This window comes from Macaca fascicularis, chromosome 8, assembly GCF_037993035.2.
Source record: "Macaca fascicularis isolate 582-1 chromosome 8, T2T-MFA8v1.1".
Classification (NCBI taxonomy): Eukaryota; Metazoa; Chordata; class Mammalia; order Primates; family Cercopithecidae; genus Macaca; species Macaca fascicularis.
The window spans coordinates 153,482,943-153,499,390 of NC_088382.1; the positions used below are offsets into that span (position 1 = coordinate 153,482,943).

At 59.4% G+C, this 16,448-nt stretch overlaps 1 protein-coding gene and 1 long non-coding RNA gene across 22 annotated transcripts; one reads left to right on the plus strand and one right to left on the minus strand.

Annotated features, from left to right (window-relative positions):
• Positions 1–284: 284 nt before the first annotated feature.
• On the minus strand, positions 285–13,054 carry PUF60 (poly(U) binding splicing factor 60). Of its 21 annotated transcripts, XM_073999697.1 has the most exons (16): positions 12,357–12,800; positions 11,195–11,490; positions 10,840–10,980; positions 8,986–9,064; positions 8,638–8,850; positions 8,153–8,239; positions 5,753–5,848; positions 5,538–5,627; positions 4,594–4,644; positions 2,299–2,460; positions 2,119–2,211; positions 1,788–2,001; positions 1,518–1,708; positions 1,255–1,390; positions 825–1,060; positions 285–727 (listed from the first exon to the last, which is right to left on the minus strand). In XM_073999697.1, the coding sequence occupies exons 5-16, from the start codon at positions 8,734–8,736 to the stop codon at positions 428–430; spliced, it is 1,755 nt and encodes a 584-aa protein (XP_073855798.1). In that variant the 5' UTR covers positions 8,737–8,850; positions 8,986–9,064; positions 10,840–10,980; positions 11,195–11,490; positions 12,357–12,800; the 3' UTR covers positions 285–427. The 21 variants fall into 21 exon arrangements, with proteins under 21 accessions (XP_073855798.1, XP_073855799.1, XP_073855804.1 ...); XM_073999698.1 differs by lacking the exons at positions 8,986–9,064; positions 11,195–11,490; positions 12,357–12,800 and adding an exon at positions 13,019–13,054; XM_073999703.1 differs by lacking the exons at positions 8,638–8,850; positions 11,195–11,490; positions 12,357–12,800 and adding an exon at positions 13,019–13,054.
• Positions 12,820–16,322, plus strand: LOC123575294 (uncharacterized). The gene is made up of 2 exons (XR_006700565.3): positions 12,820–13,143; positions 13,497–16,322. It is a non-coding gene; the product is annotated as an uncharacterized lncRNA (long non-coding RNA).
• Positions 16,323–16,448: the final 126 nt, after the last annotated feature.

Sequence of the window (16,448 nt, forward strand, 5' to 3'; positions counted from 1 at the left end):
GCGGGTCGCGGTGTCCCCCTTCTGTCAGGACCACCCTGCGGGGACGGCTGCGAGCCCGCGCCCGAGCGCCCGGCGCCCCAGGCAGCCCCGCCCACCTAGCTGCCGCCACCCGCGGGACGGAGCCCAGGGAGACACCCCCCTGCCCAGGTCTCGCCCCACGGCCAGCCCCGCCTGCTTCCACGAAGCAGGTCCAGAGACCACCCCCACTCCGGCCTCCTCGCCCTAGACGCCCTAAGGACACACACCCAGGATGGGCGACAGGACCGATGGCAGACACACGGATGTTCAGGGCCAGCAGCATCCGCACCTTTATCCGCACTATAGGCCGGGCTGGGCACAGTGCGCCTGGCCCCGGGGACACCACTGTATCACTATAAAACCCAGAGGAAACAAGGAACAAGTGCAAGTCCAGGGAGAGGGGCCAATGTCACGCAGAGAGGTCACTGTTATCAAAACGCTCCTGGTCGTACACTTCAGCCACCACCTTGCGGCCAGCAAACCAGCGCCCATTGAGGGCCTGGATGGCCTTATGAGTCTCGGAGGCTATGGAAAACTCCACAAAGATCTTGACAATGATTTCCGCATCTTCCTCCTCGCCTTGTTTCTCTTGGTAGATGATGACGCGGTTCACGGCCCCGAACTTGCCACACTCCTCTGTCACCTCCCCTTCCAGGTCATCATCGATGTCCTTGGGGTCCACCATGTTGCGCAGAACCATCACTGTGGACTGTGGGGCCGGGGCGAGGGGAGACAGCTGAGTGCTGCGGCCCTGCCCCCTACCTCCCCCACCTCCCCGCTGGCCACCATCCCACCCCTCTGCCTACCTCCTGTTTGCGGAGCAGCTTCTGCATCACCATGTGGCGGGCGCTGCTGCCCGAGATGCTCATGTGCTCCTGCTCGCTCAGCATCTCTGGCCGCTCTGACTCGGGAAACAACTCCTCTTCTTCCTTCTCCTTCTTGGGCTCCAGGAGACCCAGCGTCGGAGGGCTGGCCAGGATGGGGTTCACCACTCCCACTGAGGGGATGGTGACCGGAATAGGAGGACGGGCTGGGGTCACACCTGCAGGAAAACCACTCAGGTCCATCAGTCACTCCCTACCACCCTCCTTCCCAGAAAGGCACAGAACTGACCAGCCATGGCCTGCCCTGGGCTCAGAGGGTTGCGGCCAGACCAACAGGGCCAGGCAGCTGAGGGCAGGGAGCCTAGAGATGCCAGGACAGGAAAGGAAAGGATCTGGTACCACTTGGACTCACCTGTGATGACTCCAGGTGCCTGGGCAGCCATGACAGCCTGGGGCAAAGTCCCCAGGGGCTGGGCCAGGGTCAGTGCTGGGGACACCAGTCCAGGTGTGCCCAGGGTACCCAACACTGCTGCTCCGGCCACTGCTTCCTGCAACCCAAAAGGTCACCATGCTCAGTCCCTGGTCTGGCTACTCAAGACCACCTTGAATCAGTCTCCAAGGAATCAGGGCCTGGCCCGCCCACCCTCAAGCTGGCACAGATGTGTGGGCCCTCACCTGAGCTGTGATCTTGGCAGTGGCTGCAGCAGCTGCCACAGCAGCGGCAGGTGGGAGGCCTCCAGGCGTGGCCGGTGTGAGTAGGGGCATGGGCGGTGTGACGGCCTTGCCCACCCGCAAGTACTGGCCACCGAGATCAAAGAGGTTCATGGAGGACACAGCATCTTGGGACGACTGGGCCTTCTCGTACTCTGTGGGCAGTAGCAGCAGTGAGCAGGGCCAGCCCCAGCCTCAGGTGGCCCCCATCCCGCCTCAGCCGCCCCAGCTCACCAATGAAGCCATAGCCCTTGTGCTTGCCAGTTGTGGGGTCCCGGGCCAGTGTGCAAGACTTGATCTTGCCAAAGGCCTCAAACACACTCTTAATGTCATCGTCTGAGAGGTCCTGGTGCACAGAGGCCACGTAGATGCGGTTGAAGGCCCGTGCCTCCTCAGCCAGCTGGTCTATGATGGGCTGGGCCTGCCCTATGTTGCTGGGTCTGCCCACCTGGGGAAGAGTGGGTGAGATGGAGAGACCTGTCAACCCAGGCCCGGCCACAAAAGACTTCTATGGAGGGGCAGCCCTGCACGCCTGTGGGATCAAGGCCTTGGCTCCCCGCCTCACCTTGATATTCCTGCCCCCCAGCATCACCGAGTTCATCTGCTCCAAGGCCAGCTGTGCAGCTTCAGGGACCTCATACTCCACGAAGGCAAAACCCTAGACACAAGGACACACCTGTGAGGCTGCGCGAGCCCAGGGGTGGGGGCGAGCCCTAAGTGGCCAGGGCAGACCAAGCCTGCTGACCTTGTGCTTCATGGTGACAGAGTCCCAGGACATGTCGATGCTCTTGATGGGACCAAAGGGGGCAAAGGCCTGGCGGATGGTGTCCTCCCCCAGCTCGTAGTAGATGGAGCCCACGTAGACACGGCACATGATGGCCAGCGCCCGCTGCCGCTGAGCCGCCATCTGCAGCAGGACAGAGGGGAGAGAACCGCTGGCTCGTCAGGGGCGGCAGGAGGCTGGGCAGCCCACTCCCCTCCTGGCCCACCCACTCAGCCCTGCTGTGGGGAGGGCTCCCCACATGGCAGGGAGGTGCGGGCTCCATCCCTGCAGTCAGGGTGAGGGGGTCGCAGGACCCCGCCACCCAAAGAAGGCAGGCCAGGCCCAGCGGCAGGACAGGACGCACCCCAGCCCGCCAAGGTCCCAGGCAGACTGTGGCAGCAAAGCCGACAGATGGTCAGGAGGCAGGGCTGCGCGCCCTCCCACCCAGACCACCCCTCCAGTCTGGGGGCTGGGTATCCCAGGCTGGGCTGGGAGATCTTCCCACCGTCCCAGCCAAGGACCACGACAGAAGAGGGAAGGAGGAGCCATCCAAGCTGGAGGGACCCACTGGTTTGGTGGCCAGAAGAGAGGAGGTCAGAAGACAGGGCAGCCACTGCCCAGAAGAGACCCCAGGGGAGGAGCTGAGGAGCCAGATGGGGGCTCCCTGAAGAAAGAACGAGGAGCAGCTGCTCATGCGGGGCCAACTCCGGTAGGGGCTCATGCTGCGCCTTCCCAGTACCCTGCAACTCCTCACAAAGGAGCTGCCTGGAGCCCGTGCCCACAGCCGAGAGCGGGCCCAGGCGAGACCACTGGCCTGGCCCCCGGGGGCACCATGAGGTAGCAGAGACCCTAAGAGAAGCCTTCAGGCTCCTTGGAGCTGGTGAGGTGACAGGCCTAGCTGGTCCAGGGCCTTGGCTGTGAGCTTGGCTATTACGCTGAGGGACCTCCCCACACCCTCAGGGACGGGTTCTCGCCCCTGCCACCTCACAGGAGACGTGCCAGGCTGGGGACTTCCAGAGCCACACGCAGTGGGCCACAGGGAGACTGTGGGCCAGGGCAGGCAAAGCAGGCAGCTGGAGCCAGGCCCTGCCCCTCTCCACACAAGGCCTTGTGGCCAGAGACCAGTTTCCCTCTTTAGACATCGGCAGGCCTAATGCAGGCTGAACCTCCCCATCCCATGGAGAGGGGCCTGGAAGCATCTCTCCACATCAAGGGACTTCCCAAGGTGAGACATCTTCCTTCAAACTAGGCATTCCCTGAAAATGAGACTGTGTTCTCCTTAAACTGGGCCCCCTAACAGACCTCAGGCTCCCCACTCAGAGCAAGGCCCCCCAAACGTGGAATCACATCCCCCTCAGTCAGCAGGCTCCCCAGACACAAGACCAGGCTTGTCCCTCAGGTCATGTTCCCCCAAGACAGGGCTGTGTCTCCTTTTCAGCGTGGGGCCCACCCCCAGGCAGGTCAACAGCTCTCTCCCTGACCAGACCCCCAGCCCAGATTCCCACTCAGATGCTTCCCAGAGAGAACAAGGCGTGTGTTGCCCCATGGGAGCCACACACACAGGGATGCCCCCTCTGAATAGAGGCTCCCAGAGAAGGGGCCACATCTTCCCCTCAGGATCCCCGAGACGGGGCCTGGCCTCCTCCTGAGCCTGCCTCTGGGGGAAGGGAGGGGCACCTCCTTCCCGGACTCCTTTGCCCACCACAGCGAAGGCCATAGCCGTGGCCCCTGCCTCCTCCGCCCTGGCTGCATGGCCTCTGCCCCTTGCTGACAGCCAGGCACAAGGCCCTGCTTGCCCTTCCCTTGCTCGCTTGGGTCCCCCCACCCCCACCCCATCCATCCATCCTCCCTCCAGGGTCTGATGGGGCCATGAGTTAGGACCCCTCTGTCCTCAGGGGCCTGACCCCAACCCAAGAGCCAGGCAGCCTGGAGACTGACGGGGCTGGAGGCCGTAGGCGCACCCCGTGCGTGCAGGTGGCGTGGGCACAGACGGGCCTGGTGCCGGCAGCTACCCGCCCTGGCCGGCTGCCCTCCGCAGTTACCTGGCCGATTAGTTTTAAGGTGGGCCCTCAGAGCAGATGGAGGCCTCCCCAGGGGCGGTCCCGGGTGGGTGCCCACACCACTGGCCCCACCACGCCTGGCGCTCTGCTGCGCTCGTCCAGAGCTGGCGGGCAGGGCCGGCCAGGGGAGCAAGGTCCCCAGCACGTGGGCTGCACTGCCCCCCTCTAGCCCTGACTAAGGACATGAGCCCCGGAAGAAGTGAGCATTTCTATTGACCGATTGCAAAGGTGAGAGAGGATCTCCAAAGCCCATTGTCACTGCTGCCATCTGAAAGACAGTAAAGACAGAGTTCAGTCTGTTGGAGCCGAGCAGTCTCCCGCTCTCGTCAACACCTCACGCAGACAGCGGCAAGGCCCGGAGTCCCCGCCCTGCCAGGGAGGCCGCCTGCCTTCCCACACCGCCGGCCGCCGGCACCTGCCCAGGGGGGCCGCAGCGCCCCATGTGCCCCGCCCTGCAGCCTTGCAGCTGGGCTGGCCAGGGCAGAAAGGAAGGGAGGGAGGGAGGGAGGGAGGGAGGGAGGGAGGGAGGGAGGAGGGCAGTGGAGCGCAGTGTACGGCCAGGACAACTCCTGGCAGCGTGAATGTCTGAGGGCTGGGCGGGGGGCGTGAGGCTCGAGGCCCAGGAACCTGTCGGCCTCACACCGGCCTCTTCCCACGAAGGTATCGCAGCCTCCGGCCACAGGCCTAAAGCAGGGCCCCAGGGCAGGTGCCTCTAGACTGTCCCCTCAGTCCTGGGGCTGAGCCCAGGTGGTCTGGACTCACTGCAGGGGTGAGGGCCTGAGCAGTCTTATCCAGGCCACGGGGGCAGGGAGGTCCACGCCCTGCAGGCTGCCACCATCAGCTGTGCACAGCTGGGGTGGGAAGCACAGGGGAGACCAGAGGCCACAGTGTGAAGACCAGCAAGGGGAACAGGATAGAGCTACAGCCAAGCAGCCAAGAAAGGGGCTGCGGCGCTTTAGGGGCTCCAGCGAGCAACAGGTGGGAAAGGCTGGGCCACTCGTGCCTCAGAGAGGACCCCGGGGGTCCCGAGCATGAGTCTGAGAATCGGAGTACTGTAACAGCTTGCGGGGATGACCGCAGGCACAGGAGGAGGAAGAGCGTGAAGAGGAGGAGATGGTGGTGGTGGTGGGGAGGGCGGTGGAGGCTCCGGCTGGGGCTCACCTGCAGGTTGGTGAGCTGCTGCTGCTGGTGCGCGATGGTCTGCTTCACCAGCACGCTCTTGATGCTCTGCTCCATGGCGTACTTCTTGGCCTGAGAGAGGTGGCAGTGAGGAGCACTGGGGGCCCGGCCCATGGGAGACAGGCCTGCCCCGTACCCTGCCCCTGCCCCCAGTTGACTGGCCCACACCTGCAGTGCCCTGGGAGGTCCGTGCTCACCTTCTGAAGGGCCTCCTGCTGCTCAGGCGTCAGGGGAGGCAGCCCCAGCTTGGCGGCTGTGCTCTGCCCGTTCTCCATCTTGATGGAGTCTGTGCCCTGGTAGGGGAGCAGGGGAATCTGTCAACAGCAAGCTCAAGTTCTCCTTCACATGGCCCCAGGAGTGCCACCCCACCTGTCTCCCAAACACTGCACATGGGCTCTGGCCCAGCCCCTTCCCAGAGAGACAGGGCCTTAGCACAGACTATCCCCTGCCTGGCCTGGACTCAGGCCTGCCCTTCTGACATTGCTGTCCCCAGCCCAGGCTGCTGTCTCCCCCAGGACCCATGGGGTAGAACACAGACAGAGGCAAGAAGGTGCCCTGGAAGCCCTGGGCCAACCTGAGCAGTTGTGGGGCCCAGGCCACAGTGGCCTCCTCGGGCGCCACCAAGATAAACAGCTGGAGGCAGGAAAGGGGTTCAGCCCCTTGTTGTCAGTCTGACTCCAGAGCTGCTATCACATGCCCTGCAGGAGGGCCAGCCTCAGCTGTCCTCCAAGGCAGGAAGGCAGGAGAAAAGGGCCAGGGCTCTCTGGACATTCTGAGACTCTTGCTCCCAGGCTCTTCTGGGATTCCTCACAGTCCCTGCCACAGACACAGGCTCAGCTTCCCTGGAGTTTCAAGGGGCCATCCAAGGAGCAAATACAAGGGCCTCTCTCCCAACAGTGTTCTCCCGCCCCGCCCACCCCCAGTCCCCGCAGGCACTGTGCACACCTCCCAGAGAACACAGGCCTCTCTCGGGCCACATGAGCTCTGCAGAGGGCTCCAGCTCACTCACACACACTCTTGCATGGGCTGTGCCTGGCCCACTGGGAGAAGCCAGGAGCAGACCCACCGGCGCCCCAGCCAGGTGGGCCTGGGGACCAGGAGGCCCTTGGGCAATCACAGCCACTGCAGACCCAAGCTGATGCCAACCAGGACTATGTTTACATCCCTTCTGTCAAAATCCATCTCTAAGCTTTTTGCAGAGGGAAGAACGCAGCTGCGTGAGCAGGGAGGCATGGCCAGCAGGCCCAGCAGAGTGTGGGGTGGGCAGACAGCATGCCTGCGCCTGTCCCCCAGCTCGGCAAGCACAAAGACCACTGGTCCACCAACTGGGCCCTCCCAGACTTCCAGATGCAGCCTTGAGGGACAGCAGAGAGGAGAGAAGGGTTCCCAGCAAGGACAGAGCAAGGACAGAGGGACACAGGAGGCAGGAAGGGACAGGCTGGCCTAAGCCCCAAGAACCCCCTCCTGCTTGCCAAGTGCTGGGATGCTGGCCCAGGCTCAAAGGGCAAGAAGCCCTGGAGACCCCTCCCCAGGCAACTGGAGCCCCAGCCAGTCCCTGAAGGTCAAAGGCTGGCTGTGGGTGGCACCAGGTGCCCCAGTCCGGCTCACACTAGACCTGTCCTTGCCACCCTCACAGCTGGCCCCAAGCCCATTCCTCCTTAGTGGGAAAGAGGGCCCAAGAGCCAGAGGCTGGGACTTGAGAGACAGGCTGTCACCATGGTAATCAATGCCAATCCCCTCAACCCCCAGACACTTTTCAATCTCCTCTTTGTCTTGGTAAACAAAAGGCCCTTCTCCCACCAACCAATGGTGGGCTGGGCGCCAGCCAAGGGCCAGGGAGCACCAGCCCCCACATCTCCCAGGATCCAGGCTGCATACCATGTCCCAGTCCCACCCCCTAAGTGTGCCTGGGGGACCAAGAGGAGGGCCCAGCCCCAAGAGGCCACCCAGGCCACCTTGCTGAGGCCCCGCTGGAATGTTCTAGAGGCGGGCACTACCATGGAGAAGCACAAAGAACCGACTGCACAGCCACAGGCCCAGCTCCACCTCCGAGAGGACCCGCTCCCAAGGCTGGGCCATCGAACAGGCCAAGACCCACCCGCAGCCACTCTGGGGCCTGGGGCCGAAAAAAGATGGGGAGGGCTGAGTCCCAGCCAGACCCGTGCTGTGATGTGCGCGTTGCTTCGTTGTTTTATTTAAAGTAAAACACAGAGGTCTGAAATGAAATCCGTATTTCTGGCTCCTAAAGCACTGCACGTTCTAGAAACCTTGGTCCACCCTTCCTGCAAGATGCCTAAGAACACGTGAGCTCCAGGCCCCGGCATCCTCGCCCGGCCAGACTGTCAACAGGCCCTGCCTGGTGCTTGGAGCAGGGCAGATGCAGAGGGCAAAGGCTGGCTCAGTGGCTGGGAGGGGAGGGTGCAGGACTGGCGCAGGGCGAGGGCCGTGGTCCTGTGGGCAGTTGTCTGCCCAGAGGCAGAGAAGGGTTCCCGAGGTTCCTCCCGCCCTGCCCCCAGCCAGCCCTCTCTGGGCCCAGGGACGCACAGGCAGGCAGGCGGGCGGGTGGGCCTGAGGGAGAGGATGCTTAAGGTCAGTACCTGTGGCGGTTTCCATTTGTCTCCCGCTGCCACCACTGCCGCCGCCGCCGCCGGCTCGGACCCCCCTCCTTGCTGGCCATTGACCTGCTGCAGGCAGGAAGGAGATGTTTTAACGGACAGGCACACCACCCCACCGCCCAGGCCTGCTCTCCTCCCGAGCTAAGGGCTGAGCTCCTCACAGATAAACAAGGGAGGCCGGGCAAGGATGCATTTCTGACACGACCCCCCAGCCCAAACTGCCCTCGCTTCACACCCGTCAGCATGCCCAGGGAGCTGGTCTGAAGCAGAGCGGAGCCTGGGCTGGGCCGGGGCTGCCAGCAAGTCCAAGCAGGGGCAGGGAGGAGGATAGAGAGCACTGTGCTCCTGCCCCAGGCAAAGAAAGCCATCCTCTCCTGCCAGCAGGCTGGATGGTCAAAGGAACCGGCTGGGTGTCCCCCATGTCCTCCTGAGGCAGCAAGGGTGCCTTCCTGGCAACCCGTACACACCTTGGCCAGCCCACAACTCAGCCCCAGTCCCAGCGCCTTCCACAGGCTCTGGCCAAGCCCAGGTCCCAGTTCTCTCCTGAAGACACTTTTAAGCAGCATGGTGGGCAGGGGTCTGGACACGCAGGCCTCCCTTCCCTGGCAACAGAACCGTCCAGAGCAGTCTCCCAGGGGGACGGCCAAGAGCTTGGCCTCTGTGCTGGGAAAAACCCACACCTAGAGGGGCACAGAAGGGAGTAGCAGCTCCACAATGGTCTTGAGGGATGGCAGGGCAAAGGCAGGCCACGGGCAGGAGACGGGTAACGTTGTGGGGGTCAGGAGATGGTGGAAGGGTCTTGAGACCTACTCTACCTTCTCAGAGGATGCACAACAAGAACCAAGGCAGCATGCAGTCAACCCGCTCCCAGCTCAAGGATGAGACCCACAGTATCTAAGGACAGAAGAGATCAGTGTGCCCACCCTTGGAGCCATGTGCGCAAAGCCAGAGGCTGGGCTGACCCACCAGAGCGTCCCAGGTCCTCCAGCCTCCAGAGGAGGGGCAGCAGCACAAGCCCAGCTGCACTGGGGAAGGCCAACCCAGCCCGTGCCGGGAGCTAATCCCGATGCTGCCGGCACCGGTGTGCTCTAGCTGCCCAACTCAGCCCCACACTGCCTAGACACCGTACCCCGGAAACAACGGCCCCTCCCACTGCATGCACAGCCAGAGAAGAGGTTGCCTCTTCTTTTTTTTTGAGACAGGGTCTGGCTCTGTTGCCCAGGCTGGAGTGCGGTGGTGCAACCACAGCTCACTGCAACCTCCACCTCCTGTGACTACAGGCATGTGCCACCACACGCAGCTAATTTTTGTATTTTTGGTAGAGATGGGGGTCTCCATGTTGCCCAAGCTGGTCTCAAACAATCCACCTATCTCAACCTCCAAAGTGCTGGCACTACAGGCGTGGTCCACTGTGCCAGCCAAGGCTGCCTCTCACTCCCCACAGGAAGAGATCACTTCAGGTCATCTCCAGATACCCGTGAACAGGGTGAACTGAGGGGCACTTTCATAACTTCCTGCTCCCCCAAATCACTGCACTAACCAACAAGTGAACCACAACAGTGCTGACAGTGGGATGTGGCTCAGAAAAACTTTTTCTTGGGAAGAGCTGGCCCACCGGCACATTCTACACAGGACAGCCCACGCCATTCCTGGCAGATGGAAGTTCCTAGCTGCATGGAGTTTAGGGCTCTGTGCTAACCAGACGCTGGGAGAGGTTGGAGGAAAGTGGTGTTTATAATCGCAGCTAGTCACATACTGCCATCTTTAGGCAATGAAAATGGCGGCTTTATGGTCAGGATGGCCCCCAGCACCAGGCAGCAGTGCTCGGAGGAATGGGAAGCCCCTTTGAGGGGCAGTGCAGCAGAGGGGCTCTGAGGTGCCAACTCTGGGACCGCCTTTCCTCAGCCCAGAGCAACGAGGAGTATTTCCATCAGAAAACAAGAAGAGCAATGTAGGGGCTGGACGTGGTGGCTCACACCTGTAACTCCAGCACTTTGGAGACCGATGTAGGAGGATCACTTGAGACCAGCCTGGGTAACATAGCAAGATGCCATCTCTATGAAAAAAAATTTTTTTTTAAGTAATGTGTCCAGATACAGTGGCTCACGCCTGTAATCCCAACACTTTGGGAGGCCAAGGCAGATGGATTGCTTGAGGTCAGGAGTTGAAGACCAGCCTGGCCAACGTGGTGAAACCCTATCTCTACTAAAAATACAAAAATTAGCTGGGCGTGGTGGCGGGCACCGGTAATCCCAGCTACTGGGGAGGCTGAGGTGCTACCATGAATTGCCTGAACCCAGGAGGTGGAGGTTGCAGTGAGCCGGGATCACCCACTGCACTCCAGCCTGGGCGATAAAGCGAAACTCCGTCTCAAAAAGTAATGTGGAGCGAATGACCGAAGGTCCCTAGGCTTCAGGCTCCTCAGCTGGGAAGGGGGACAGCCTGTCTCCTAGGGCTACTGTGAAGATTTAGTGAAATCCCGGCACCCCCCACCCCTCCGCCTAACCCCACAACCTGCAGTCCCTGCACATGAAAAGCAGCAAAGCAAGCCACAGGTTCCAGCAATCGTCAGTATTGTTAACATCTAGCGTCAGATACCCAGGGCAGAGCTGGCTGCAGGACACTGCTTTCTATCTGTCAGTTCCCTTCACACAATGAACGCTGCTTACTGCGTGTCCAGGCTCCACACTGAGCACTGCAGAGGCCGCAGAAACCAGACGAGAGAGAAGGATGTCTCTCTCAGGAGCCTGGTGTCAGCTGCCAGCAAAGAATGCCGAAACCAAAGACGACTTCCGTGTGCACGAAGAAAGCTAAAAAAGCACGGGATAAGAAAGAAGTGGCTATGCGATGTGCCAGGCCACGGCATCCAGGGGGCCTACGAGGTGACATTGCAGGCTGGGACCTACAGAAGACAGCAACTGGAACCCCAAGGGCGATGACCCCAAAGGAAAGCCGTTTGGGCTGTCAGAGAAGTGAATAATGGAGCCACGTGCCAAAGTGGAAAGATGCACCCAGAAGACCTACCCTTGCTGCGAAGAGGCACCGGCCTCATTCTGCAGCCACCAGGCAGAAGGCGTGCCCATGGGAGGGAAGCCCTGCGGCATCTTCTGGCCTCCTTCTCCACCAGGCCGCTGTCTACTAAGTTCAGCCGCTCCATTCAACCTCCCATAAGAGCCGAAACAGCATGAGACAGAGGGCAGGCTCTCATCACTGTGCCCAACCAGGATGGTGGGGAACAGATAACCCTTCTAGAAGCCTTTCCATCCCAGTGATGAAAAGAGGAATGGGTTAGACCACAGGCTACAGCTCATTCCTGGAGCCTGATGCAATGAAAAAGCATGTATTAACCCCAACAGAATTTGGATGGCAACAAACACCCCAACTGAGAACCTGTTCATGGCGTCAGTTATGACCCACGTCCAACTCAACAATGACACCAACTATCTGGCACCATGCCACAGCAGACCTGAGCCCCCATTTAACCCTCATGAGCACAGGGCGCTGTTCTGCGGATGCTTGGGGAGTGAGGCATCCATTCTCCTCCTCCACCTTCCCAGGTGTCCAGTACTTGTCTCTGAGCCTCCTCCTCCTTCACCATCAACTCTCTGCTTCCTGGAGACAGTCACCAGGTTCTTAACCCTTATTTCCTTTCCCTCTGGAGTGCCCCTCAAAGATCACTTACTCCTGTGGCTTCAAGAGAAAACACATGATAGAAAAAGTGGAGTTAGCCAGCCCTGTGAATCACACACTGGGCTGCCCTCGCAAGCTAGGTATCTTGTGCAAATGCCTCTCTCCCCCTAGTATGGGGCCTGGAAATGGCAGTCTAAGGACACTCCCTGGTCCTGTCAGTCCAGCCTTCAGCCACTTGCTCAAGTTGTCTTCTCAAACAGACCTTATCCCATCCCGCTGGATGTGGGCTGGGGGGAGAGTAGCAAGTAATAAATGGGTAAACTGTGGCTAAGAAAGGTCCAAAACGGGATTAAGTCCTATAAGCTAAGTGGTGAGGAAGAAAGACCAGACTTCATCGCGCATGTGTTGTGTGCATGGATGTTCTCCCCCTACGTTAATAACGCCTGCCCTGCCCGGGGAGGTGGGCACTGAGCAGAGCAGGGGGCGACTCACTCTTCTGGATGCCCACGCAGTTCCCTCGGGAGCCCAGCAAATGGTACCCTGGGTGGGAACTTACTTCTGGTGGGCACCAGACCTCCGACCGCCTGTCTGGTTCCCCATTGTGTCCCCAAATCCTCCCACAGAGCGATTTCTCAAAAACCGTAGGATGAGAAAGCACGTCCTTCTTTCCCAAGTGGAGACAAGAGAATAGAGATAACCATATCACTCTACAGCACCGGAGAACGAATTCACAGCTGCAGGCGTAGCGAGCCAAGGCCACCCCATGCTCTGAGCTGCAGACCCCTTTCTACAGATCCCGTCCCCTTCTGATCCTATCAACCCGAAGGCCCACGCATCATCCCCAGGAACCCGCTTCCGTCGTGACCACGGCGCACATCCCCGTCGGCAAAGGGAGGACGACGACCCCCGCCTGCCGGACCTAGCGGGTAGGAACGCGACCCCGCTAGGCTCGCCCGCCCGGGCCACATGCAGCGCCCGGGCCCCCGCGCCGCCCCGCCCCGCCGGAAGCTGGGGTCCGCAGACCGGAAGCTGAGGCCGCGAGCCGGCCGCCCGCGCGCACCCGCCCCGCCCCCGCCTCGCGCGACCCGGGGACACAAGGGACTCCGCGCGGGACCTGGGAAGACCGCCGCGTTCTTGGGAGGCCCTCCGCGCCCAGGCTGGGCCGACGACCCGGCCCCGCAAGCTGAGGGCCGCCCGCGTCACGGGGGGCTCACTTACGAGAGCTATGGTCGCCGTCGCCATCTTGCGTCCGTCGCGGCCGCCGCGCGCACCACCCACTCCTGCTCCTTCCGCGGTCTCGCGCGATCTGGGCGCCGGCGCACGGTACTCTCGCGAGGAAGGAGGTAAGAACGCGCTTCCGGGGCGGGGAGGGACGGTTAACGCCCGCGGGAGGGGCGACGGAAGGGGTGTGCCCTTGGCCGGGCGAGGGGAGGGGTCTGTGCAACCTGGGCGTCCGGGGGCGCGCGCCGCGGTACACGAGCCGGGCTTTTCTCGCCGCGTGGCCGACGCGGGAGCGCGTGGTGGCCCTCGCCGCCCCTCGCCCTTGCGGCCACTACTGAGCTTCTCTTCTCTGCCTTTTTTGGAGAAAACGCCGTCGCGGGCGTCGTCCAGAGGCTCTCCTCCGCGAGGCAGGGGAAAGAGCGGGACCCTCCTGGACTGGAGGAGTCTCGGGTGATGAAAGGCCCGTGTGTTTCAGGCTCACGTCGTGAGATGCTTCGTCCCCGCGTCGTGACATCCTTGGGGCCGGGAAACCTCGTTCAATTGGCAGCCTTTTCTCCTTCCAGGGAACAGATGACCGTAGGCTGGCTGACATCAGTCACTAGGCCCGCAGGCTACAGGCCCCCTTAGTACCTGAACTGGCTTTCATGACCCAAAGTGTTTATCAGTACTGTTGGGAAAGCTGCCCGTCCTGGACATTTGCCATCTGCTGCACCCAGTCCCGAGACCCTAACTTGGTCATCTGAAGAAGCCACATCTGTAAGCTCAGGCACCTTCAGTGCCTGAGGCCACAAGGCATCCCGGGCAGGCCTCCTTTCAACCCTGGGAACGTTTAGAATTTAATACAGACACCTTTACTTAAATAGGGCAGCATATTCCCCGCCTTCCTCCTGAAACCCTCTGAAATTATAGGAAAGGGGTTTTATAAAGACAAACCCTGCAAGGGCAAAGAGCTGGGATATTGTAGAGCTGGAGGAAGATGGACAGTGAGAGCTACTCCAGCCCACGCGGCCATGGAGGCCGGTGTCTGAGGGTCGTGGGTGAAAGCACAGCTACAGAAAGGAAACCCCAGACCTCTGTCCATACCCACCGGGGCTGGCAGGCAGTGCAGTGGCTGAGACGTGAACTCTGGGAGAGGAGCTCTGAGGCCCTGCCCAAGCAAGGCTCTGTCTGAAAGCCTGGGAATAAGTGAGACTCTGGGTCCTTGCCTTACCTCCACCCCCTGGGCTGGGTCTGACCACCGACATGCCATCAGCCTCCTCAGAGAGGAGGGCTCCTTTCTGCTGCAGCTCCCAGCTCAAAAGAAAAGACTGGCAGGGCAGCTAGGGGCAGAGGGTTGCCCAGTAGAATGGCCCAGCCAGATCCCTGGCCTCGAAGCTCACCAGGCCATAAGCCCCAGCCACTAAAAGCATCTCATTCTTAAAAGCAACTGGACAGCCCAGGATCATCAGACACCTGAGAAAGAAGCAAAGGGACTCAGAAGAAACAGAGACAATAAAGGAAGCCAAAGAAAAATGAAAACTAAAATGCCATTCTCAGAGATATTAGAGGTATTACAGGCAATAAAAAGGAACTGGGGGCTATAGAGAAAGAACACTCAGGATGAGAACGAGCTCTTAGAAATAAAACATGAGGGGAAAGAGCAATTCAATAGGCTTTTTAGGATGAAGTCTTCCAGAATGTATAATGACAGAACCAGATAGCTGGAAAACAGAATAGCAGTAACACAGGTGGGTGCCCTTAGGGCCAGCCTGGCACACAAGGCCTCCACAATGGAGGGGGTGGATGGGTGGTGGGGGGCTGGTCCACCACCACCACCAGGGGAAGCCACAGGCACCACCCTCTGGGAACAGCTTCCCTTGACAATAACGTGCATGCAGGGTGCATGGTGCCCAGCACTGTTCTTACACACATTCACTCATGGGATCCTCACAACCCAGTGCTATGCAATGGGTACAGCTGTTATCCCCATTTTTACTGATGGGCAACATCACAAGGCAGGGAGCAGTAGAATGGCTCCAGAGCCTGTGTTGTTTCCACCACCATGACTGCATCTCAAAAGAGAAGTCCAGGTCAGGCACAGTGGCTCATACCTGCCTTTCCAGCACTTCAGGAGGCTGAGGCAGGAGGATCACTTGGACCCAGGGGTTCAAGACCAGCTTGGGCAATATAGCGAGGCCACATCTCTACAAAAAATAATTTTAAAAAACCAGCTGGGCATGGTGGCACAGGCCTGTAGTCCTAGCTAGTAGGGAGGCTAAGGTGGGAGCATTGCTGGAGCCCAGAAGGTGGAGGTTGCAGTGCCCTGTGATCATACCACTGCCCTCCAGCCTGGGTGACGGAGCCAAATCCTGTCTCAAAAAACAAAAACAAAAAATAAAAACCCAAAAAACAGAAACCCAACATCTAAATAAATTGTCCAGAAAATAAGGAAATGAGAGAAATCAACAAAGAGATAAATCACGAAAATTTCCTAGAACCAAACAGTCATGTTTCCTGAACAATGGGTGAAAGGCAAGTTGTATATCAAGACACATCATTGAAAATTGCCGAAGTAATGGGGCAAAGAATAAAACAGAAGAGATCATAGGTAAAGAGTCAGAATTCAGAAAGGCACAAGAGTTCTCAGAACTAGAAGAAAATGACACGACACCCTCAAAATCCTGGGAATAAATGATTTTCAACCAAGCCAAGCTTTTTGTAACTAGTCACACCGTCAAGCATATGTGAGGTTAGCATAAAGACAAACAGGTAAAGACTCCGCAACTTCCTATGCACCCTCTCAGGAAACTTGGAGGATGGTCCTTCTCAAACAGAGCAAATGAAGGAAAAGGAAAGCATTCCAGGACACTGGTGAAGAGTTAACCCATGCTGACAACTGGACCATAAGTCCAAGAACAAGTAGCCTGGGCAGGGGGCTTGCATAGTGGGGGCTCCAGGAAAAGAAGAAACTGAGCAGTCAGTTATGTGATGAGTCCTAAGCTGTGAGAGGATGCTCATGCTTTTGCAGGAAAGTCTAAAGATGAATCGATGACAAACACATATAGAAAACCAGGCAAACAAAAAATAGGCAATTATTAACTCCAGGGAAAACAAAAAGTTGTGCAAGAAATGCCATCCTAGAACACCCTGTTCTCCTGTGACGCGTGGTAATGAAGCTGTAATAACACCCTGCAGCTGTGATGCCCGTCACACTAGAACGATGCCGCATCAGGAGACTGAGGCGGGTGACCACCCTCCTCCCAGAGGATGCTGGCTGGGGACACCTAATGTGAAACAACTAATAAACAGAACTAAAAGCTCATGATTTTGAAAAACATGGATTTCAAAATGCCTGAAGAAACAGTTAAGAGAGTTGAATTTGGAGAGGATGAGAGTAGGAGCCTGCCTTTATTATTTATCATTGGCCTCAAAAAGAAAAAAAAAAACC

Excerpts from the sequence above, each read along its gene's own strand:
- PUF60 (XM_073999698.1), bottom strand. The coding sequence starts at position 8,736 with ATGCTGCTTAAAAGTGTCTTCAGGAGAGAACTGGGACCTGGGCTTGGC. Across the intron at positions 1,061-1,254 it reads GGCACCTGGAGTCATCACAG|GTGTGACCCCAGCCCGTCCT; the intron begins GTGAGTCCAAGT and ends GTTTTCCTGCAG. Across the intron at positions 728-824 it reads AGCTGCTCCGCAAACAGGAG|TCCACAGTGATGGTTCTGCG; the intron begins GTAGGCAGAGGG and ends CCGGCCCCACAG.